The sequence below is a fragment of the Eublepharis macularius genome, chromosome 15, assembly GCF_028583425.1.
Source record: "Eublepharis macularius isolate TG4126 chromosome 15, MPM_Emac_v1.0, whole genome shotgun sequence".
Lineage (NCBI taxonomy): Eukaryota > Metazoa > Chordata > Lepidosauria > Squamata > Eublepharidae > Eublepharis > Eublepharis macularius.
Window position 1 is genome coordinate 46,302,727 of NC_072804.1, and position 16,334 is coordinate 46,319,060.

Consider the following 16,334-nt stretch of genomic DNA (forward strand, 5'->3'; position numbering starts at 1 on the left):
GGACAAGGCCTGCATCCATGCTGCCAAGATGGAGGAAGGAAAAGGTATTGCCTAGAACAAAGCCAGGAAGAGAAGGAGTGAGAGGGAGGAAGTCAGGAGGAGGAAATCTTGAGAATAGCAATCTGCATATTAAAGCACAGTCAGAGCAGTAAACAGTAAACAGAGTGCCCTGACCTCTCTATCTTTCTAACTCTTTGGTTTCTCCCCCTCTGAAGCCTGAGGATAGAGACAGCGCTAGATCCTCTTCTTCCAACAATTTGTTTATGTTATTTATAGTCCACCTTTCTCACTGGGACTCAAGGTGGATTGCACAGTTTAATTTAATACAATCAACAGATGAGGTCTTCAATAAACATTACCAGGTTTTTTTTTCATCTGGAATGCTGTGGAACGGAGTTCCAGCACCTCTTGAAAATGGTCACATGACCGGTGGCCCTGCCCCCTGATCTCCAGACAGAGGGGAGCTTAGATTGAACTCCCCTCTGTCTGGAGATCAGGGGGCGGGGCCACCAGCCATGTGACCATTTTCACTGAGGGCAATTTAAACTTTTTAAAACTCCCCCCTTGTTCCAGCTGACCCAAAGTGATGTCATTGTGCCGTCAAGTTCCACCACTGAGTTCCACCACCTCTTTTCCCAGACAAAAAGCGCTGAACATTACGATAGGGAGCAGGTTGCAGAAATCTGAAAACATGCAGAAATCCAGTGCAGAGCTGAAACAATGGTGAAACAAACATAAGCAATTTGACATCATTTTAGTGCCTGGAAGATCCAAATGGGACCCCCCACACCCACACCCCATTAATGTGGGGCACAGTTCCCTCAGCTAAGTGCCCCTGCACAAGCCACACTGAAAATGAACTGACACCAGCTATAAATAATGTGAGATGTGGTTTGTAGCATGGCCTGAAGAGATTCGAGTGTGTCTTGCCTCTTCACTGAGAGCAAGTAGTCGATCGTTTGATGGGCGGTTTGCAGTTCTCATGAACAGTGTTTGCATCACATCTGTATTTCTTTCCCCTGCAGAACAAATAAGAGAATTATTTAGATCAGGAAGGTGTGTGGAGGGAGGAGTTGCTGAAAGGTTAAAGTTTTGTGCCATTTCCTAATTTTGTAATCTGGTTTTGTTACACTGCATGGATTTATGTTTTATCACATTGGTTGTTGTGGGTTTTCTGGGCTGTATTGCCGTGGTCTTGGCATTGTACTTCCTGACGTTTCGCCAGCAGCTGTGGCTGGCATCTTCAGAGGTGTAGCACCAAAAGACAGAGATCTCTCAGTGTCCCAGTGTGGAAAAGATGTAGGTCATACACTGGGACACTGAGAGATCTCTGTCTTTTGGTGCTATACCTCTGAAGATGCCAGCCACAGCTGCTGGCGAAACGTCAGGAACTACAATGCCAAGACCACGGCAATACAGCCCGGAAAACCCACAACAACCATCGTTCTCCGGCCGTAAAAGCCTTCGACAATTTTATCACATTGTTTGTATTCATATTGCTCGCTGTATATTGTTCCTCTGGCACTGTTTAAAATTGTTGGATCCATCTCCCATCTCAGTGTGAAAGGCACATTATAAATTCACTAGGGTAGCTGTGTTTATCTGTAGCAGTAGAAAAGAGCAAGAGTCCAGTAGCACCTATAAGACTAACAAAATTTATGGAAGGGTATGAGCTTTCGTGAGTCACAGCTCACCTCTTCAGATACCTGTATGGATGGGCCTGAAGAAGTGAGCTGTGGCTTATGAAAGTACATGCCCTTCCACAAATTTTGTTAGTCTTATAGGTGCTACTGGACTCTTGCTCTTTTCTATAAATTAGCTAAATATATGGATAAATTTCTCCAGTCCAATTAGCGTCCACTCTTTTCTCACTGCCTCCATGCAAATTGCATTTTTTAAAAATTGAGAGATCATTAAAACAATTATCAGGTCAAAGCCTATATGTATGTGTTTGTGTGTGTGTGTGTGTATTTTCCCCCCTCTAGTATCTGTGCCACTTTTCACTGTGGGTATCCGGAAAGGACTTTCACAGGAGGAATATGGAGCAGGCAGAAATGCTGCCAAAAGAAATGGGTCATGTAGCTTTTGGTTACGTGCACATCAGGTGTGGGAGGGGGCAGGAAGGGGGGAAAGTGTTTAGGCTTAAGTCCAGCAGGAGAGGGAGGGAGCCTTGAGCGGAACGTGCTCCGTTACTGATTACCTGGGACAGCCAGCCTGTGGAGCAGGGTGGGAAGGCAAGGTCAGACCAGAGGTTTTTAATGGCTTGACTGTCTGTCCTCTTCCACTTCTACCCAGCAAGGCTGCAATTGGGCACCTCATCCGAGCAAATGGCACAGTTTTCCTCCCAGAATTGGGCACAGGATTTTAGAAGCCTGCCCTTCCTCCGGCACTGTTTTCTTTTGTCCCAACTGGAAACGCTGCACTTCTTTCAAAAGCTGGTGTAAGAATGTGGGCAGAGTGATGCCACCAAAGGCTCAGGGGGACCCAGGTTCATGATGCTCAGGGGGTGACCTTGATGCCAGTCTCTCTCTCTTTCTGCCTAACTTACCTTACAGGGTTGTTGTGAGGCTAAAACAGTGGTAAGGGAAATCCTTTATGCGGCCCTAAACTCATTGAAGGAAGGAGGGATAAAAATTAGATGGATGAGTGCAGAAGCGCTGGCAGACAGGTGAGATTTAGGTGAACACTAGTTGATACCCTTTAAAAAAGTGGCACTGTGATTTGAGAACGGGCACAGAGGCCAACAAAGGGTTAAATACATTTCCTCTGGGACACAAGCAAAGGCCTCTTTGGAACACAAGCAAAGGCCTCTTCAGTGTTTTTTGTGTCCTCAGTCATTTCAACTTTCCCAGGCAAGCCTAGTTAGCTTTAGCAGTTCCTGGAGATTTAGAAATGATGTCTGGGGTGAGGGAAGTTGTGGAGCAGAAAGTGTTCGGCAAGGATGTGATGCAACAGAGTCCTCCTATCAAAGCTGCCATTTCCTTCAGAGGAACTGATCTCTATAGTTTAGAGATCACTGACAATTCTGGGAGAATGCTAGGCTCCACTTGGAGGCTGGGAATTTTAAAACCAAGAGTTAAGGAAACTGAACTAAATCTCCACATGTAGCAAAATAAAGGGGGGATGCTTAGGTGCTAGAAGGTAGCAGACTGCTTCGGTGGGCAATTCTATGACAGATTGCTCCCTTGTGCACATTTTTAGGGGGGAATCCTTGGAAGTAGAAAGCAAGCATAGGGGAAAGATGTGCAAGTTTTCTAGTTGCAGGGAGATTGGGCATAGCAGAGAATTCAAAATTTGTATCTCCCACCTGCAGAAAAGCTGGTAGGATCCAATCTATTGGTTTGTGGTGGCAAGGCACAAAGAAATCCAGCCATTCATTTACAGTTCCAATATTAATATGGTGCATTGTTGTTCAATCAAATCCTGCCAAGTCTGTTTCTTTGGGTGGTAGACCGCCAAGAATACAATTTATCAAATCCCTCCATGAAACTTATTTTCCTCCTTCATATTTTGCTTTGACTTTAGGTTCACTCCACAGAACATGCTACACGGTGCTTATTAATTCTTCAGTTGGCAGCAATGGATAGCAATTAAGTTTTGCTTTGAAATGGCGTTTATTCTAACATGGTGTGGGACCCGTTTTATGCAGTAGGGAAAACACTGAACTGTAGGGAAACTGTGTTTTTGTACATTTGGACATATGGCAGTTAATAAGGCACTGGGTTGTTTCTTAAAAATAAATAGACAAGAAAAAAGGAAGATAAGAAATAGAGGCTGAATACAGTCTTTCTTGAAAGCGCGCATGGTGTAGTGGTTAGAATGACAAACTAGGATCTGGGCAACCTAACTCACTGGGTGACTTTGGGCCAGTCACACACTCCCAGCCTAACCTACCTTAGAGGATGGTGGATGTGAGGATAAAATGGAAGAGAGAATGTTATAAGCCACTTTGGTCCCCCTGGGGAGCAAAATGGTGTATAAATGAAGGGCATAAACTTTTTTTTTCTTGCTTTCCTAACTGCTATTCCTTAACAATGTTCCCCTGTGTGCTAGCAAGTGGAAAGAGAATAACAACAAGAACAACAACATATGATTTATATACCGCCCTTCAGGACAACTTAACACTCAGAATGGTTTACAAAGTGTTATTATTATCCTCAGGACAATCACCCTGTGAGGTGGGCGGGGCTGAGAGAGCTCTGAGCAGGGCTGGATCAAGGGGGGCAGGGGGGGTAGTCTGCCCCCGGCGCTGCCAGGGAGGGGGCGCCGGGAGCAGCTGCCAGCTGCCAGGAGCGCATGGGCGTCAGCGCGGGCAGCCTCCCAGCCCCCCGTGCTACCTTTCACCTACCCTGCAGGACAGGGGGCAGCCGGCTTGCTGTGCACCCCCTGTCCTGCGGGGCAGGCAAAAGGCAGTGCGGGGGCTGCAAGGCCGCCCGCACCATTTGCCTGCCCCGCAGGACAGTGGGCGGCCGGCTGCCCCCTGTCCTGCGGGGAGGTGAATGGCGCGGGCAGCTTCCCAGCCCCACACACTGCCTCCACCAGCGCACCGCAAGGGTGGCACGCTCCACCCTGTGTGATGACATCACAGAAGTGACATCATCACGCAGCGCCAAGAGTGTTGGTATTATTGTTGGTATGTATACATCTTTTCACAGAGAAAATTGGTACTCATTCCTAATTTTGATTGGGTTTTTTTCTCTCTCTTTTGATTGTATTTTTCTTCTCCTTTTAATTGTTTTTCAGTAATCTGTAAAAGCCTTTTAATAAAACTCTTATTTTTAAAAAAGGTGCTATATTATCAGTAGGAAAAAAACCCCAAGCAATTGAAATCAAACCATTAAAAACAAGCCAGGTGCATAAAGGAATACAAAATAACAACTGAGCACCTTAAAATATTCGTAAAATGGAACTCAGACCAAAAGCAGACCATAAAAGAGCTAAAGAGATTTTTTTTAAAGGCCTTTATATAAAGCCTGACAAAAAGGAATGTTTGGCTAGGTGCCTTAAAGACAGTATGGTAAGTGATAGGTGCAGGGCTCATTTTGAGGGGGAATGCGCAGGAACGCAGTTCTGGCAGTTCCCCAAGGAGGTCACACGTCAAGTGGCCCCGCCCCCCTGACTCTCGGCCATTTTGGGCCCGTTTTGGCCTGGATTGGGGCCGAAACGGCCCAGATTGGGCCTCTGACGGGTGATGGATCACTCTCCCACTCAGCAGCAGCCTGATCCTGACCATTTTGGGCCCATTTCCAACCATTTTTAGCCCCTTTTTGCCATTTTGGGCCCAATTTCAGCCCTGAATGGCCAGGATTGGGTCCAAAACACCCAGGATAGGTGATGTCAGGAGGCGTGGCATATGCAAATCAGTTATGCTAATGACACACTTCCGGTGATGGCAAGGGGTGTGACATATGCTAATGAATTATGCTAATGAGTTCCTCCAGCTCTTTTTCTATGAAATGACCTCTGGGTAGGTGAGTTCAAAGGGGGACTACATTCTACAGGAAGGTGCCACCACTGGAAATGCCCTCTCAAGTCCAGCCTTCCCAACCACGACCCTTCCTCCAAGTACCACAGCCCCAAGTAGTTTAAGACCTTAAAAATCCTTTTAATTGTTCCTGGAAAAAGTTGCAAAACCAGCCCCGGGAGTGAAGGGCTTTCATTGATTTCCTTAAACCACTCTCAGACTGCTTTTCTATTAAAAACGGAGGGGTGCGCTCCCAGCAGCTTATGACAATAAAATTCAAACAATGGATGCAACGTACAAAATACTAAAACAATTTTTAAAAATTAACGACAAAAATTAACAACGCAGTGCAATCCTAAGCAGAGTTACTCCCTTCTGAGCTGGTTGACTTCAATGGAATTAGAAGGGTGGCCTCTGCTTAGGATAACACTCAAAGGGAGTTTGGCACAGCCCTGCCCTTACAGCCACTCCCTTGAAAAGCAAATTAGAGTGAGCAGCGCAGGTATGTAAGGAGAGAACTGGCCGAGATTCTCTGTTGCTTTCGATGTTGGGGAGGGAGGAGAGATTTAAAGCCCCCTTGCCTGTGTATCAGTTCATTTGGGAGAAAATAATAGGAGGAAGACTTTGGGTCAGAGGTTCTACTGGAAGCCAGATGGCATGAAAGCCCCCCAACCATCACCACACCTCCAAGGCCTACTTCATGTCTTGTGCCCGCAATTGCCTCGCCTCATCCCAATTCTTTTGGTAAGAGGCCTCGGAGCAGTTTGGAAGCTGTCATCGTTTTCAGATGCCTCATACAGGATGATTCTTGTCAGACGCTGCCCTTCCTGGATCATATTTCTGGGTTTTTATCTGCCTTAACAAAGCCTGATTCTTTGGTAGCCCATGTCACTCACTCGGCAGGCATTTTCTAGCTCCTTCTCTTGTTCTCGTTCTCTAACACACACACTCCAAAACAAACATCTCTCTCTCTCTTTCCTTTAAGGCCAGAGGAGAAGCTTTTACTCAACGGATCTGGGGGCAGAAAAAAGAACCCCAAAGCAAAAGGGTATGTGGGTTTTTGTTAGGGGAAAATGGAAAGATGGGGGCTCGAAATGCCAAGGCAGTTCTTCAGAGTTTGGCCATTTCCCCTTCTCTTGAGAAGTTAAATATCTGAGGGACAGGACACAGGAACGCAGGTGGTCTTTACAGCATGTACATGTAAAAGCCCATGTGTGAACAGTGAAGGACTATGCAGTAGACAGCTTCTACATTCCCATACTGCAGCTCCTAAGTATTTTTAACTGTTGAGATAATGGTTTTTCCCCTCATATATCTTCCAGCCTTGGTCTTAACATCAGAGGAGGACAGACCTTTGTGGGGTTGTCCTAAGCCCTATATAGTGGCACCCTGCAAATCACAAAGAGCCTTCACTAATATCTAACAGAAGCCTTAGGTTTGATAGAAGAACAAGGAGCCAGATATAAGAGACAGTGTGGTATAGTGGTTAAAGTACTAGACTCTGTCTTGGGAGGAATGAGTTCAAAGCCCCTCTCCTTCATGAAGTTCATAGGATGACTTTGGCCAGTTATTTCCTCTCAGCCTAACATACCTCGCAGATAGAAAGACAAAATACACATAGTTCATATGTTCCCCTGTTTTCAGCTGTGAAATACCAGAGGGTACAGAATGACTTGCTTTTGGCTTTCCCACAAATACATAATATGAGTCCCTAGTTTGGCAACATGACCTGTCCTGAAAGCAAGGTTTTGACTTTGTAGAGTTTGCATTTCTTATTTGTGCTGGAACAGGCCTCTAGTTGTGACATGTGTCACAGGAACACATACTTGTCCTATCCATCAAATTGTACTGACAGAAATATTACCTGCTCTTTGTATAGCTTGGATACAGCACAAAGTTCCATGTGCATTAGAGCTCTTGCGCAAGTGGCAGCACAAGTGAAAGACTACAGTAACCACATGCACTAAGTCACACTTGTTATCTCCGCACTTGCATTTCCATTTGTGCAAAATATTGTGTAAACCATTTCTGGGCACAATAATATATAGGTAGGAAAACACCGGATATTGTACACTATCTTGCAGCAGTGAAACTGTGTTAATTCCATTTATGTTTCTACTTGCGCACTGCTGGATGCAAGGCTAGGGTTGCCAACTCTGGGTTGGGAAATTCCTGGAGATTTGGGGGTGGAGCTTGAGGAGGGAAGGAGCTCAACGGGGATACGATGCCATGGAGTTAGGGTGGCCAGTTCTGAGTTGGGAATTTCCTGGAAATGTAGGGGTGGAGGCTAAGGAGGGCAGGATTTGGAGACGGGAGTAACTTCAACGGGATATAATATCGTAGATATTTTATCCAAAGCTGCCATTTTCTCCAGGAGAACTGATCTCTGGCATCTAGAATTCTGTAGCTGTAATTCTGGGAGATCACTAGACCCCACCCGGAGGCTGGCAACTCTACAAACCACTAATATAACTTTGCCTGGATTCAGTTAGCTCCTCTGTCCATATAAAAGGCTCCAAGAGCATAACCCTGAGCAGGTGGCACGCTTGGTCACAATGGGGAGGGGGTAACACTGTGGCATAATGAAGGCAGGCAAATGGTGACCTTTCAGGGCTAGACCTTCAAATTCACAGCCCCTATGGGATGATGATACTGTTAGCACCAAGACATCCTACGGGCGGTAAGTCAGCCACATGGCTTTGGAGGCAGAGGGGATGGTAGTCTGGAAAGCCTTTCTGGAAAGCAAGCCAAAACACACAAGGAAAGAAAGCACGGGGCCATCTCTATGTCCACTGGCAGCGAATTCCATCATTTAATTATTTGTTGAATAACAAATTATGATGCAAGTTGGAGGGCCCAACAGATCTTCCCAGAGTAATGTGCGAAGCGTGCATGCCATAAAATGTGACCCAGTCAATGTAAAAGCAAAATGAGAATTAGTTTTAAATGAAACGTCTTGAATGTAAATGTAAAAAGAAGTAGTCTTTTGAGGAGAAACATTTTCTTTAAAAAAAATTATTATGAGATATATAATAGACTTTTTAAATGTATTTTTGATATATTATCCATCTGTTAAAAGTTATATTGGCTATGTAGAATTGACAAAAGTATATAATATTGAATATGTAGCAATGATGAAACTAACAATATGGTTGCGAAAGAGATGAGTTATGAAGTTGGTAACTTAAAATGTTGAATATAAATATGTCTGCCAAGAAAACGTCATGATGTGACGTCCCCCCATGGGTCAGTAATTACTTTGTGTTTGCACAGGGGACTACCTTTACCTTTAATATAAGTATCATTGTATCTCATAGATAGCGTCTTTAAAAAATTAACGAAGGAGATGCTGGGGAGAAATACTTTATATTTTACTTATTCTGTTATATATAATTATTTCCGATTTACATAATTATGTTAAAAATCCCTTTTTTCTTTTCTTATTATTAGTCTGTTTTTTAAAATAAAAATATACGTGACCCAGAATCCTTTGCAATGCACAAGGTTTCCTTGCCAAGCAAGTCAATCTGGAAAGAGTTTCCTGGAGGCAGAAAAGTCAGAGGACGTCTGGCAAAGAGAGATGTAACTACTTAACTCTAAATGTTCTGATGAACGCCAATTCCCCTGTTCCCATAAACAGATGCAGCCTTACAGATGCAAGTTATCCATCAACAAGCATCCAATTTGCCACAGCGGAAAGGCTCTCCTTTCTACAAGGCACGATCTCCCTGCACACTAGAAAATGGTAGGTGTGGTCTTTTTAAAAGTCCAGAAACACTGGCGTTATGCAGGAAGTGCCGGGACATCATTCAGATATGGGGAACACATAGGCCTTTGTCTCACTAGAGGTGGGGGGGGGGATAATGGAGTGGGGGGAGCACGCCAGCAAGCTCAATGGCATACCAATATAAAGCCTATTTTGGCTCTATAGAGGCGTTCCTTTATTCATAAATAAATACACATCCTGTCTTTTGTAACTTGGAAAGCCCAAGAGAGCCTGATCCTGTCAGATCTCAGAAGCTAAGCAGGGTTGGCCTTGGTTAGTAATTGGGTGGGAGACCTCCAACAAAGATGAGGGTTGGAGATGCAGGCAATGGCAAATCGCCTATATTAGTCCCTTGCCATGAAAACCCCACCAGGGGTCGCCATAAGTCAACTATGACTTGAGGGCAGGATTTCATTTATTTTCTAGTCTCTTGTAAAGAGAATGGGATTCTAACTTTAATAACTGTGAAAATTTTGGGCATTGGGCATTCATTCTGGCATTGTTTATTGGATATTTATTTTTCATCTAGACGCCACTTTTGTCCCCAACAGGAACTCAAAGTGGCTTACCCCATTCTCCTCTTCTCCATTTTATCCTCCCAATAAATTCTGTGAGATAGTGAGATAGGCTAGGCTGAGAGTGTGTGACTGGCCCAAGGTCACCCAGCAAGCTTTCTTGGCAGAGTGTCTAGCTAGGATCCAGGAGACAGAGTCAGGTTCGAATCTCCTCTCTGCCATGGAAGCTTGTTGGGTGACTATGGGCCAGTCTTACTCTGTCAACCTAACCTACCTCACAAGGTTGTTGTGAGGATAAAATGGAAGAGAGGAGAATTATGTATGCTGCTTTGTTGTTCCTACTGGGGAGAAAGGCCGGGTATACAAGAAATAAATGAATAAATAATGCAGTTGTTGGTCCTAGATCAGGCTTTTCAGTCTGGGAAAACACATCCAAGCACTTTTCCTCATGTGGCTGAATGTAGGCCCACAAAGACCCACTTCCAAGATGAAATCAAGAGGCGGATGAAACTAATTTTTCCTGAGTCAGGCCCTTTTTCAGAGTATGTCAAGTCCACTCTGGCTGGTACATTTTTCCAGGATCTGAAGCTAAGGTCTTTCTTACCACCTCTTACCTGATCCATTGGAGATTCTGGGGATTGAATCTGGGACCTACTATGTGCAAAACTGATACACTACGACCAAGGTCCTTCCACACCTGTTTTCTGAAACTTCTAAGGGCAACAGAACTGTTATCTAGGAAAAGAGCTAGCCCTGTCACCGGGAGGTGAACATCCGGTAGAGAAGTTAGCAGTCATAGGAAGCAGAATGGGTATGTTTGTGTGGACAAAATTAAGAAGACAGATGAGGACAAAATTTGCACCAGCTAATAATCATTCCCAGATGCAACTTTGCCCCAAATTATTACAATTTAAACAGAAATAAAACTCAGCCTCGTGTTGGTTCTTTCTGCTGTCCAGATGCTAACCGTTGATGGGGAACTTTTCAAATCCTCTCTTGCTCTCCTTTTTGGGGGTTTGTCACCTTAAGTTCACCCCAACCAGCCTGGGGGGTTTGAGCAGCCTTTCTCCCAACTGCAGGTCACTCTGGCTACTCAAGAATTGAGCCTCCACAGCCACTTTGCCTGAGAGCCAAGCTACAAGTGACGCCTGACACAGGTTGGACACTTGTCAGCTTCCCTCAAGTTTTGATGGGAAATGTAGGCGTCCTGGTTTCACAGCTTGGCTCTCCATTACAGCGGCAAGACCAGGATGCCTACATTTCCCATCAAAACTTGAGAGAAGCTGACAAGTGTCCAACCTGTGTCAGGTGTCACTTGTAGCTTAGCTCTGAGGTGACTAGACAGAAGCAGAATCCAGACATTTCAGAGGACTGATCTCTGAACGAGAGGACTTCTGGTCACTCTGTTTATTTATTTAACTTTATTTATACCCCACTTTTCTCTCCAATGGGGATGCAATGTGGCTTACATAATTCTCCTCTCTATTTTATCCTCACAACAAACTTGTGAGGTAAATTAGGCTGAGAGTGTGCGACTGGCCCAAGTTTCCATGGCAGAGCGTGGAGATGAACCTGTTTCTCACAGATCCTAGTCCAACACTAACCACTACACCATGATGTCTTTAGCTGGCAGTCACTGGAAATGTTAACTAGGGCCGTTTCCAGATGGCTTACCTGGCTCCAGAACGTTGCGCCATCTTGAGGGAAGCTGACAAGTGTCCAACCTGTGTCAAGTGTCACTTGTAGCTTGGCTCTGAGGTGACTAGACAGAAGCAAAATACCGCATTTTCTCGCGCGAGTTTTGCACAATGTCATGCGACGTCGCGCAAAACTCGCGCGAGAAAACGTGATATTCCACGTTTTCACCACAAGATGGCGCAACGTTCCGGAGCCAGGTAAGCCGTCTGGAAACGGCCTAGGTATCTTTCTAACTAGGAGAAAGCTCGACATTACGGTGAGAATTGCTTGGATCGTAATTTCCTTCCCGTTAGTTTCAGCTGTACAGAAGTGACATCGATTCCAGCACCACCAGCACATCCAGTTCTCCTCGAAGAAGCACCAGCGGGACCCCAAAGAGCAGCCCTCCCTTCTCCACCAGCAATTTAAACCAGACCTTGGATGAGTTGCTGGCTGGGGTTTTAGTCCAGGAGAAAGATATATCAAAGCCCAAGCTGAAGCGATCCATCCTCAGCGGCCTGCCAGCCATCCCAGTGGACCTGGATGTGAGTGACGGAGAGACAAGTTTGTCAGACAGCAGCTCGGACTCACCCGTATGTGTGGACCTGCCACAGCAACCCGAAGTGTACCAGCACACCGTCAGCAACGTCAGGGCTGAGGTGCGGCCTACTCCTAACTTTGCGCCACTTGATTATTTTGACTCAGGGCCGGGCCTTCCATTGTAGTAAAACCGAGCATAGGAAGAAGATGAAAGCCTTTAGCACACAGGCAGGAGCATTTCGTCTCCCGCAGACAGGGTTCCCAGTTGCTGGCTGGTAGTGTGGAAAACTAGGTGTGGGCGCCCCGTTGTTGCTGTGAATGCCCGTAGGGTTGCCAACCTCCAAGTGGGGCCTGAAGATCTCCTGGTGACCTCCAGATTGCAGAGATCAGTTGCACTGGAGAAAGTAGCTGCTTTGGGAGGTGGACTCTATGGCATTATATCCCACTGAGATCCCTCCCCAAACTCCACCTTTCCTGGGCTGTGCCCCCAAATCTCCAGGAATTTATCAACCTGGCGTTGGCAACCCTATAATGACAAGAGTTAGATAATCCCCACCATGTGGACACAAACCAAGGGAACTAGTTCTGTTAGCGGAGCAGATTGCGAAGTTTCGATAAAATTTCTGCTTGATTCTCTTTCTCCTCAACAGCTTTCTTGGACAGGCCCGCGCAGCGGTGAGTTGGTTTCCTTCTATGAGCTACAACTACAGGAGGCCAAACAGACTGGGCAAGACAAGAGCATTAAGTGGTTTTGTTCGCAGATAGAAGAACATTTGGAGAACCTCACCCCTGGCACCGAATACCTGTTCCGCGTGCGAGCTCTCAATGTGGCTGGGGCTGGGAAGTGGAGCAAACCTTATAAAGTAAGCACAGGGCAAGCTACAAGTGACGAATGACACTTGAACGGCAAGTGGATTGAGTGGAGCGCAAGTGAACAGGGAGAAATACACTTGCTGTTCAAGTGTCATTCGTCACTTGTAGCTTTGCCCTCAGTCTTTGGTGTAAGGAGTATGTACTGTGTAGGCCTTCAGAAACGTAGAGTGTGTACTGTACAGCTATTGTTATCAACCTTCGGGTGGGGCCTGGTATCCTCCCTGAATGATAAGTGATCTCCAGATTACAAAGTTCGGTTGCTCTGGAAGAACATGGCAGCTTCAGAGAATAGACTGTATGGCATCCCATTAGTCTTCAAAGCTGCTTACCGGTTGCAGGCCATCTCCTGGGGGTTTGCCCCGTTACCCACCAATCACTAGCAATCAGCGGGAGGTGGCAAACACCCTAGCGATCGCCTGCCAATGGCAGGCAACCTGAGAAAGGATGCACCAGGTGCACTCCTGGCAGGGCACGATGATGTCACTTCCTGAAGGGACGTCATTGTGCCGGCCAAGGGCGCGCTCCCACGCTTCGCTGGGAGCAATTTTGGCCCCAAATGGGCTGAATTTACCCTGTGCATAGCACAGGAGCACATCCAGGGCCAGTTAATGAGGTCACTTCCTGGAAGTGACATCATTATGCACAGCCGAGTGGGATGGATTCCAGATACATCCCAGGTCCTCCCCCCCCCCCACTTCCGGCCAGGAAGGTATAGGGACCTGGGAATCCTACATGCCATCTCTGCTGAGCTCTCTCCCCTCCCCAAACTCTGCCCTTTCCAGGCTCCACCCCCAAATCTCCAGGAATTAAAGATTTAAAGATGCATGTACGCATATGTAATTGCCATGGAGCACACTGGTGAGTAACGGGAGAAACTGGGAGAAACGGTACAACTGCCTCGCCCACAGTCCCAACAGCACATCATATCTTCAGCTTGGCATTTAAATATGCCGACATGTCCCGCCCCCTAACCCTCACTCTCCTTTACTTCTTGCAGTTTGCCACTATGCCAGCTGTGAAAGGCCTGGCCCTGGATCCATCTCCCGTTATCGCTGTTGTGCGACGGCACACGAAGCCCCAGAAGAAAACTATCTTCCTTCCTGCTTCCTGAGGAACTACTGCAGGACAATAAAAGGTGGCACCTAATCCCATATTTCGTCTCTCTCTTGCCTTCCACGTCTCCCTGGAACTGTTCTTTGCTGCCTCAGCTTCACATAGAACAGATTTCCTCGATGCAACTCACTGCTGTACAAGGGGGGGGAAACACCACCATAACATCAAACATGGGTATGTACGGCTACCCGTGACGAATGCGCACAATTGTTTCACTGTGTGAGCACTCAGGGAGAATCTGTAGTTCGACATTGTAAACTTTAACTGGCTTAAGCAGTTGATTAATCTAGATGTTTCAGTTGATTCCTCTTGACCATCTTTAACAGGATTAGTTTACAAACTGGAGGACTGCAGTGAATTGTAGGGGAGACAATAAACAATTGGGCCAAACCTAACCCCCACACTCCATAGCACATCAATCTCATGCTATAACAAAATTGTTCTGTAGCTCAGAATGCCAAAGTCTGGAGCTAGGCAAGGAGAAAGTTGCTCATCAAACCTGAGTGGTATAGTGAGAGATGGATGGAGGGTTGCCAACTCTAGCTGGGACATTCCTGGAGTGATATTCAGGGAGGACACTTTGTGGGGGGGAGGCAGCTTAGCAGTGATGTGATGACATAGAGTCTACCTTCCAAAGCTTGCATTTTCTTTCAACCAGGAAATTGATCTCTGTAACCTGCAGATCTAGAGTTACCTGCTCCAGGTAGGAGAATTCGTGGAGATTTTGTAGCCTGGGAAGGGTGGGGGTTGGGGAGGGGGTGGAGCTCAGCTGCTTTTAATGCCATAGAGTCCACCTTCCAAGGCAGCCATTTTCTCCAGGGTAACTGATCTTTATAGCCTGGAGATCACTTGTCATTCTGGGAGATCTCCAGCTTCCACCTGGAGATTGGCAAGCCTATGCAGATCACTTGTAATTCCAGAAGAAATCCAGGCCCTACCTGGAGTTTGGTGATCTGAGATGGTGAGATATTTTTGCCACTTCCTCTGTATATAGGAGAGTAGAGTTATGACACATAACCCATAAACCTATTTTAACCCCTGTTCTGAGATCCCTTATTGATGGTTTTGCATCTTTCCTGCTGAAATAACCCTTGGGAGGAAGATTAACCAAAATCAGACAGCGCCCCCTCATCTTAATGACCCCCCCCCCACTTTGACACTTACCTTCAAAGGGGTCAGACTTCTTAAACAATTCCTAGAGCCATAGAGCCATTGTGGTGTAGCGGCTAGAGTGACAGACTAGGATCCGGACAAGCTAGGTTCAGTTTTCCACTCTAGCATGCAATCTTGTTGGCTGACCATGGGCTGGTCACACACTCTCAGCCTAACCTACTTCACAGGGTTGTTGTGAGGAAAACATGGAGGAAAGGAGAATAAGCTGCTTTGGGTCTCCTTGGGGAGAAAAGCAGGGTGTAAATGAAGTAAAATAAATCTTAAAATAAGTATTCCCCTTCCCTGATTTCCCCTTCAGAATAGTTTAACTGCTGGGGCTCAAATTAGTCAATTCTTCTCCTCCATTTTATTTATTAATTCAATGCTTAACAGCCCTTGGCATCCTATAAAACTGCCCTCAACCTTCTAGTAGCTCTCAGGGGGCACTGAGCATCTTTCATCAGAATGTTTTTTTAATTGCAAAATATTATTTTTCTCCAGTAATAGTACAGTACTACACACCGTATTACAGTATTACATACCAATAGTAATACATACGACCATAATACATACCAATACGTCTTGCCAGAATCCAGGAAAGCCTATATTGCCTCTAGGTGTCTCGATTCACAACCCATTGCAGTTGCTGTTCAAAGAGTGGTGGGCGGTGCCACAGGTGTACACAGATCTTTACAAATGCAAAAATAACAAAAACCAGGACCCTGCCCAAGAGGGCTACAATAATAGTTCAAAAGAAGGGAAGGCAACAGGGTGACAAGAGGGGAGGAACCACACGGCCATCAGTATGAAGGAACAAATAGACTCAAAATGTGATTGTGTAGAAGACTGAAAAAAGCTTTCTTGATAAACTTTGTCTTTATTCAATTAATAGGGGAGGGCAAATTTTAATGGGTGGGAGCGCTTGGCCTTTTTCATTGTTAGGCTATTGTTATGAGTCAGGCCTGTCTTGGTAACTGTGAAGCTCTCCCTATTTGGGGCTCAGGATTTGAGCAACTGTCCACCTTTCTTAACAGTCCTCAGAATTAACCTTCAAAGGATGGGCTGAGGGCATCTTGAAAGCAGATTGTGTGCATGAGAAAGGAAGAGAGCTGTGAGCTGACAGATAATAGGACACAAAAACATTGGGGGAGGTAGGGAAGGAAAATATCTGACTAGAATCTAGGAGACCCGGGTTCAAATCCCCACTCTGCCATGAAAGTTCACTGTGTGCCTT

The 16,334-nt window shown here is 45.9% G+C and overlaps 1 protein-coding gene across 1 annotated transcript; it reads left to right on the plus strand.

Annotated features, from left to right (window-relative positions):
* The first annotated feature begins 9,134 nt into the window (after positions 1 to 9,134).
* Positions 9,135 to 13,948, plus strand: FNDC8 (fibronectin type III domain containing 8). The gene is made up of 4 exons (XM_054998820.1): positions 9,135 to 9,209; positions 11,737 to 12,081; positions 12,613 to 12,825; positions 13,833 to 13,948. Exons 1-4 carry the CDS (start codon positions 9,207 to 9,209, stop codon positions 13,944 to 13,946), a joined length of 675 nt encoding a protein of 224 aa, XP_054854795.1. The 5' UTR covers positions 9,135 to 9,206; the 3' UTR covers positions 13,947 to 13,948.
* Positions 13,949 to 16,334: the final 2,386 nt, after the last annotated feature.

What these genes read in the sequence shown, in the direction of transcription:
- FNDC8 (XM_054998820.1), top strand. An exon ending in TCAGCAACGTCAGGGCTGAG is followed by an intron (nt 12,082 to 12,612) that starts GTGCGGCCTACT and finishes TCTCCTCAACAG; the next exon opens with CTTTCTTGGACAGGCCCGCG. An exon ending in AGTGGAGCAAACCTTATAAA is followed by an intron (nt 12,826 to 13,832) that starts GTAAGCACAGGG and finishes TACTTCTTGCAG; the next exon opens with TTTGCCACTATGCCAGCTGT.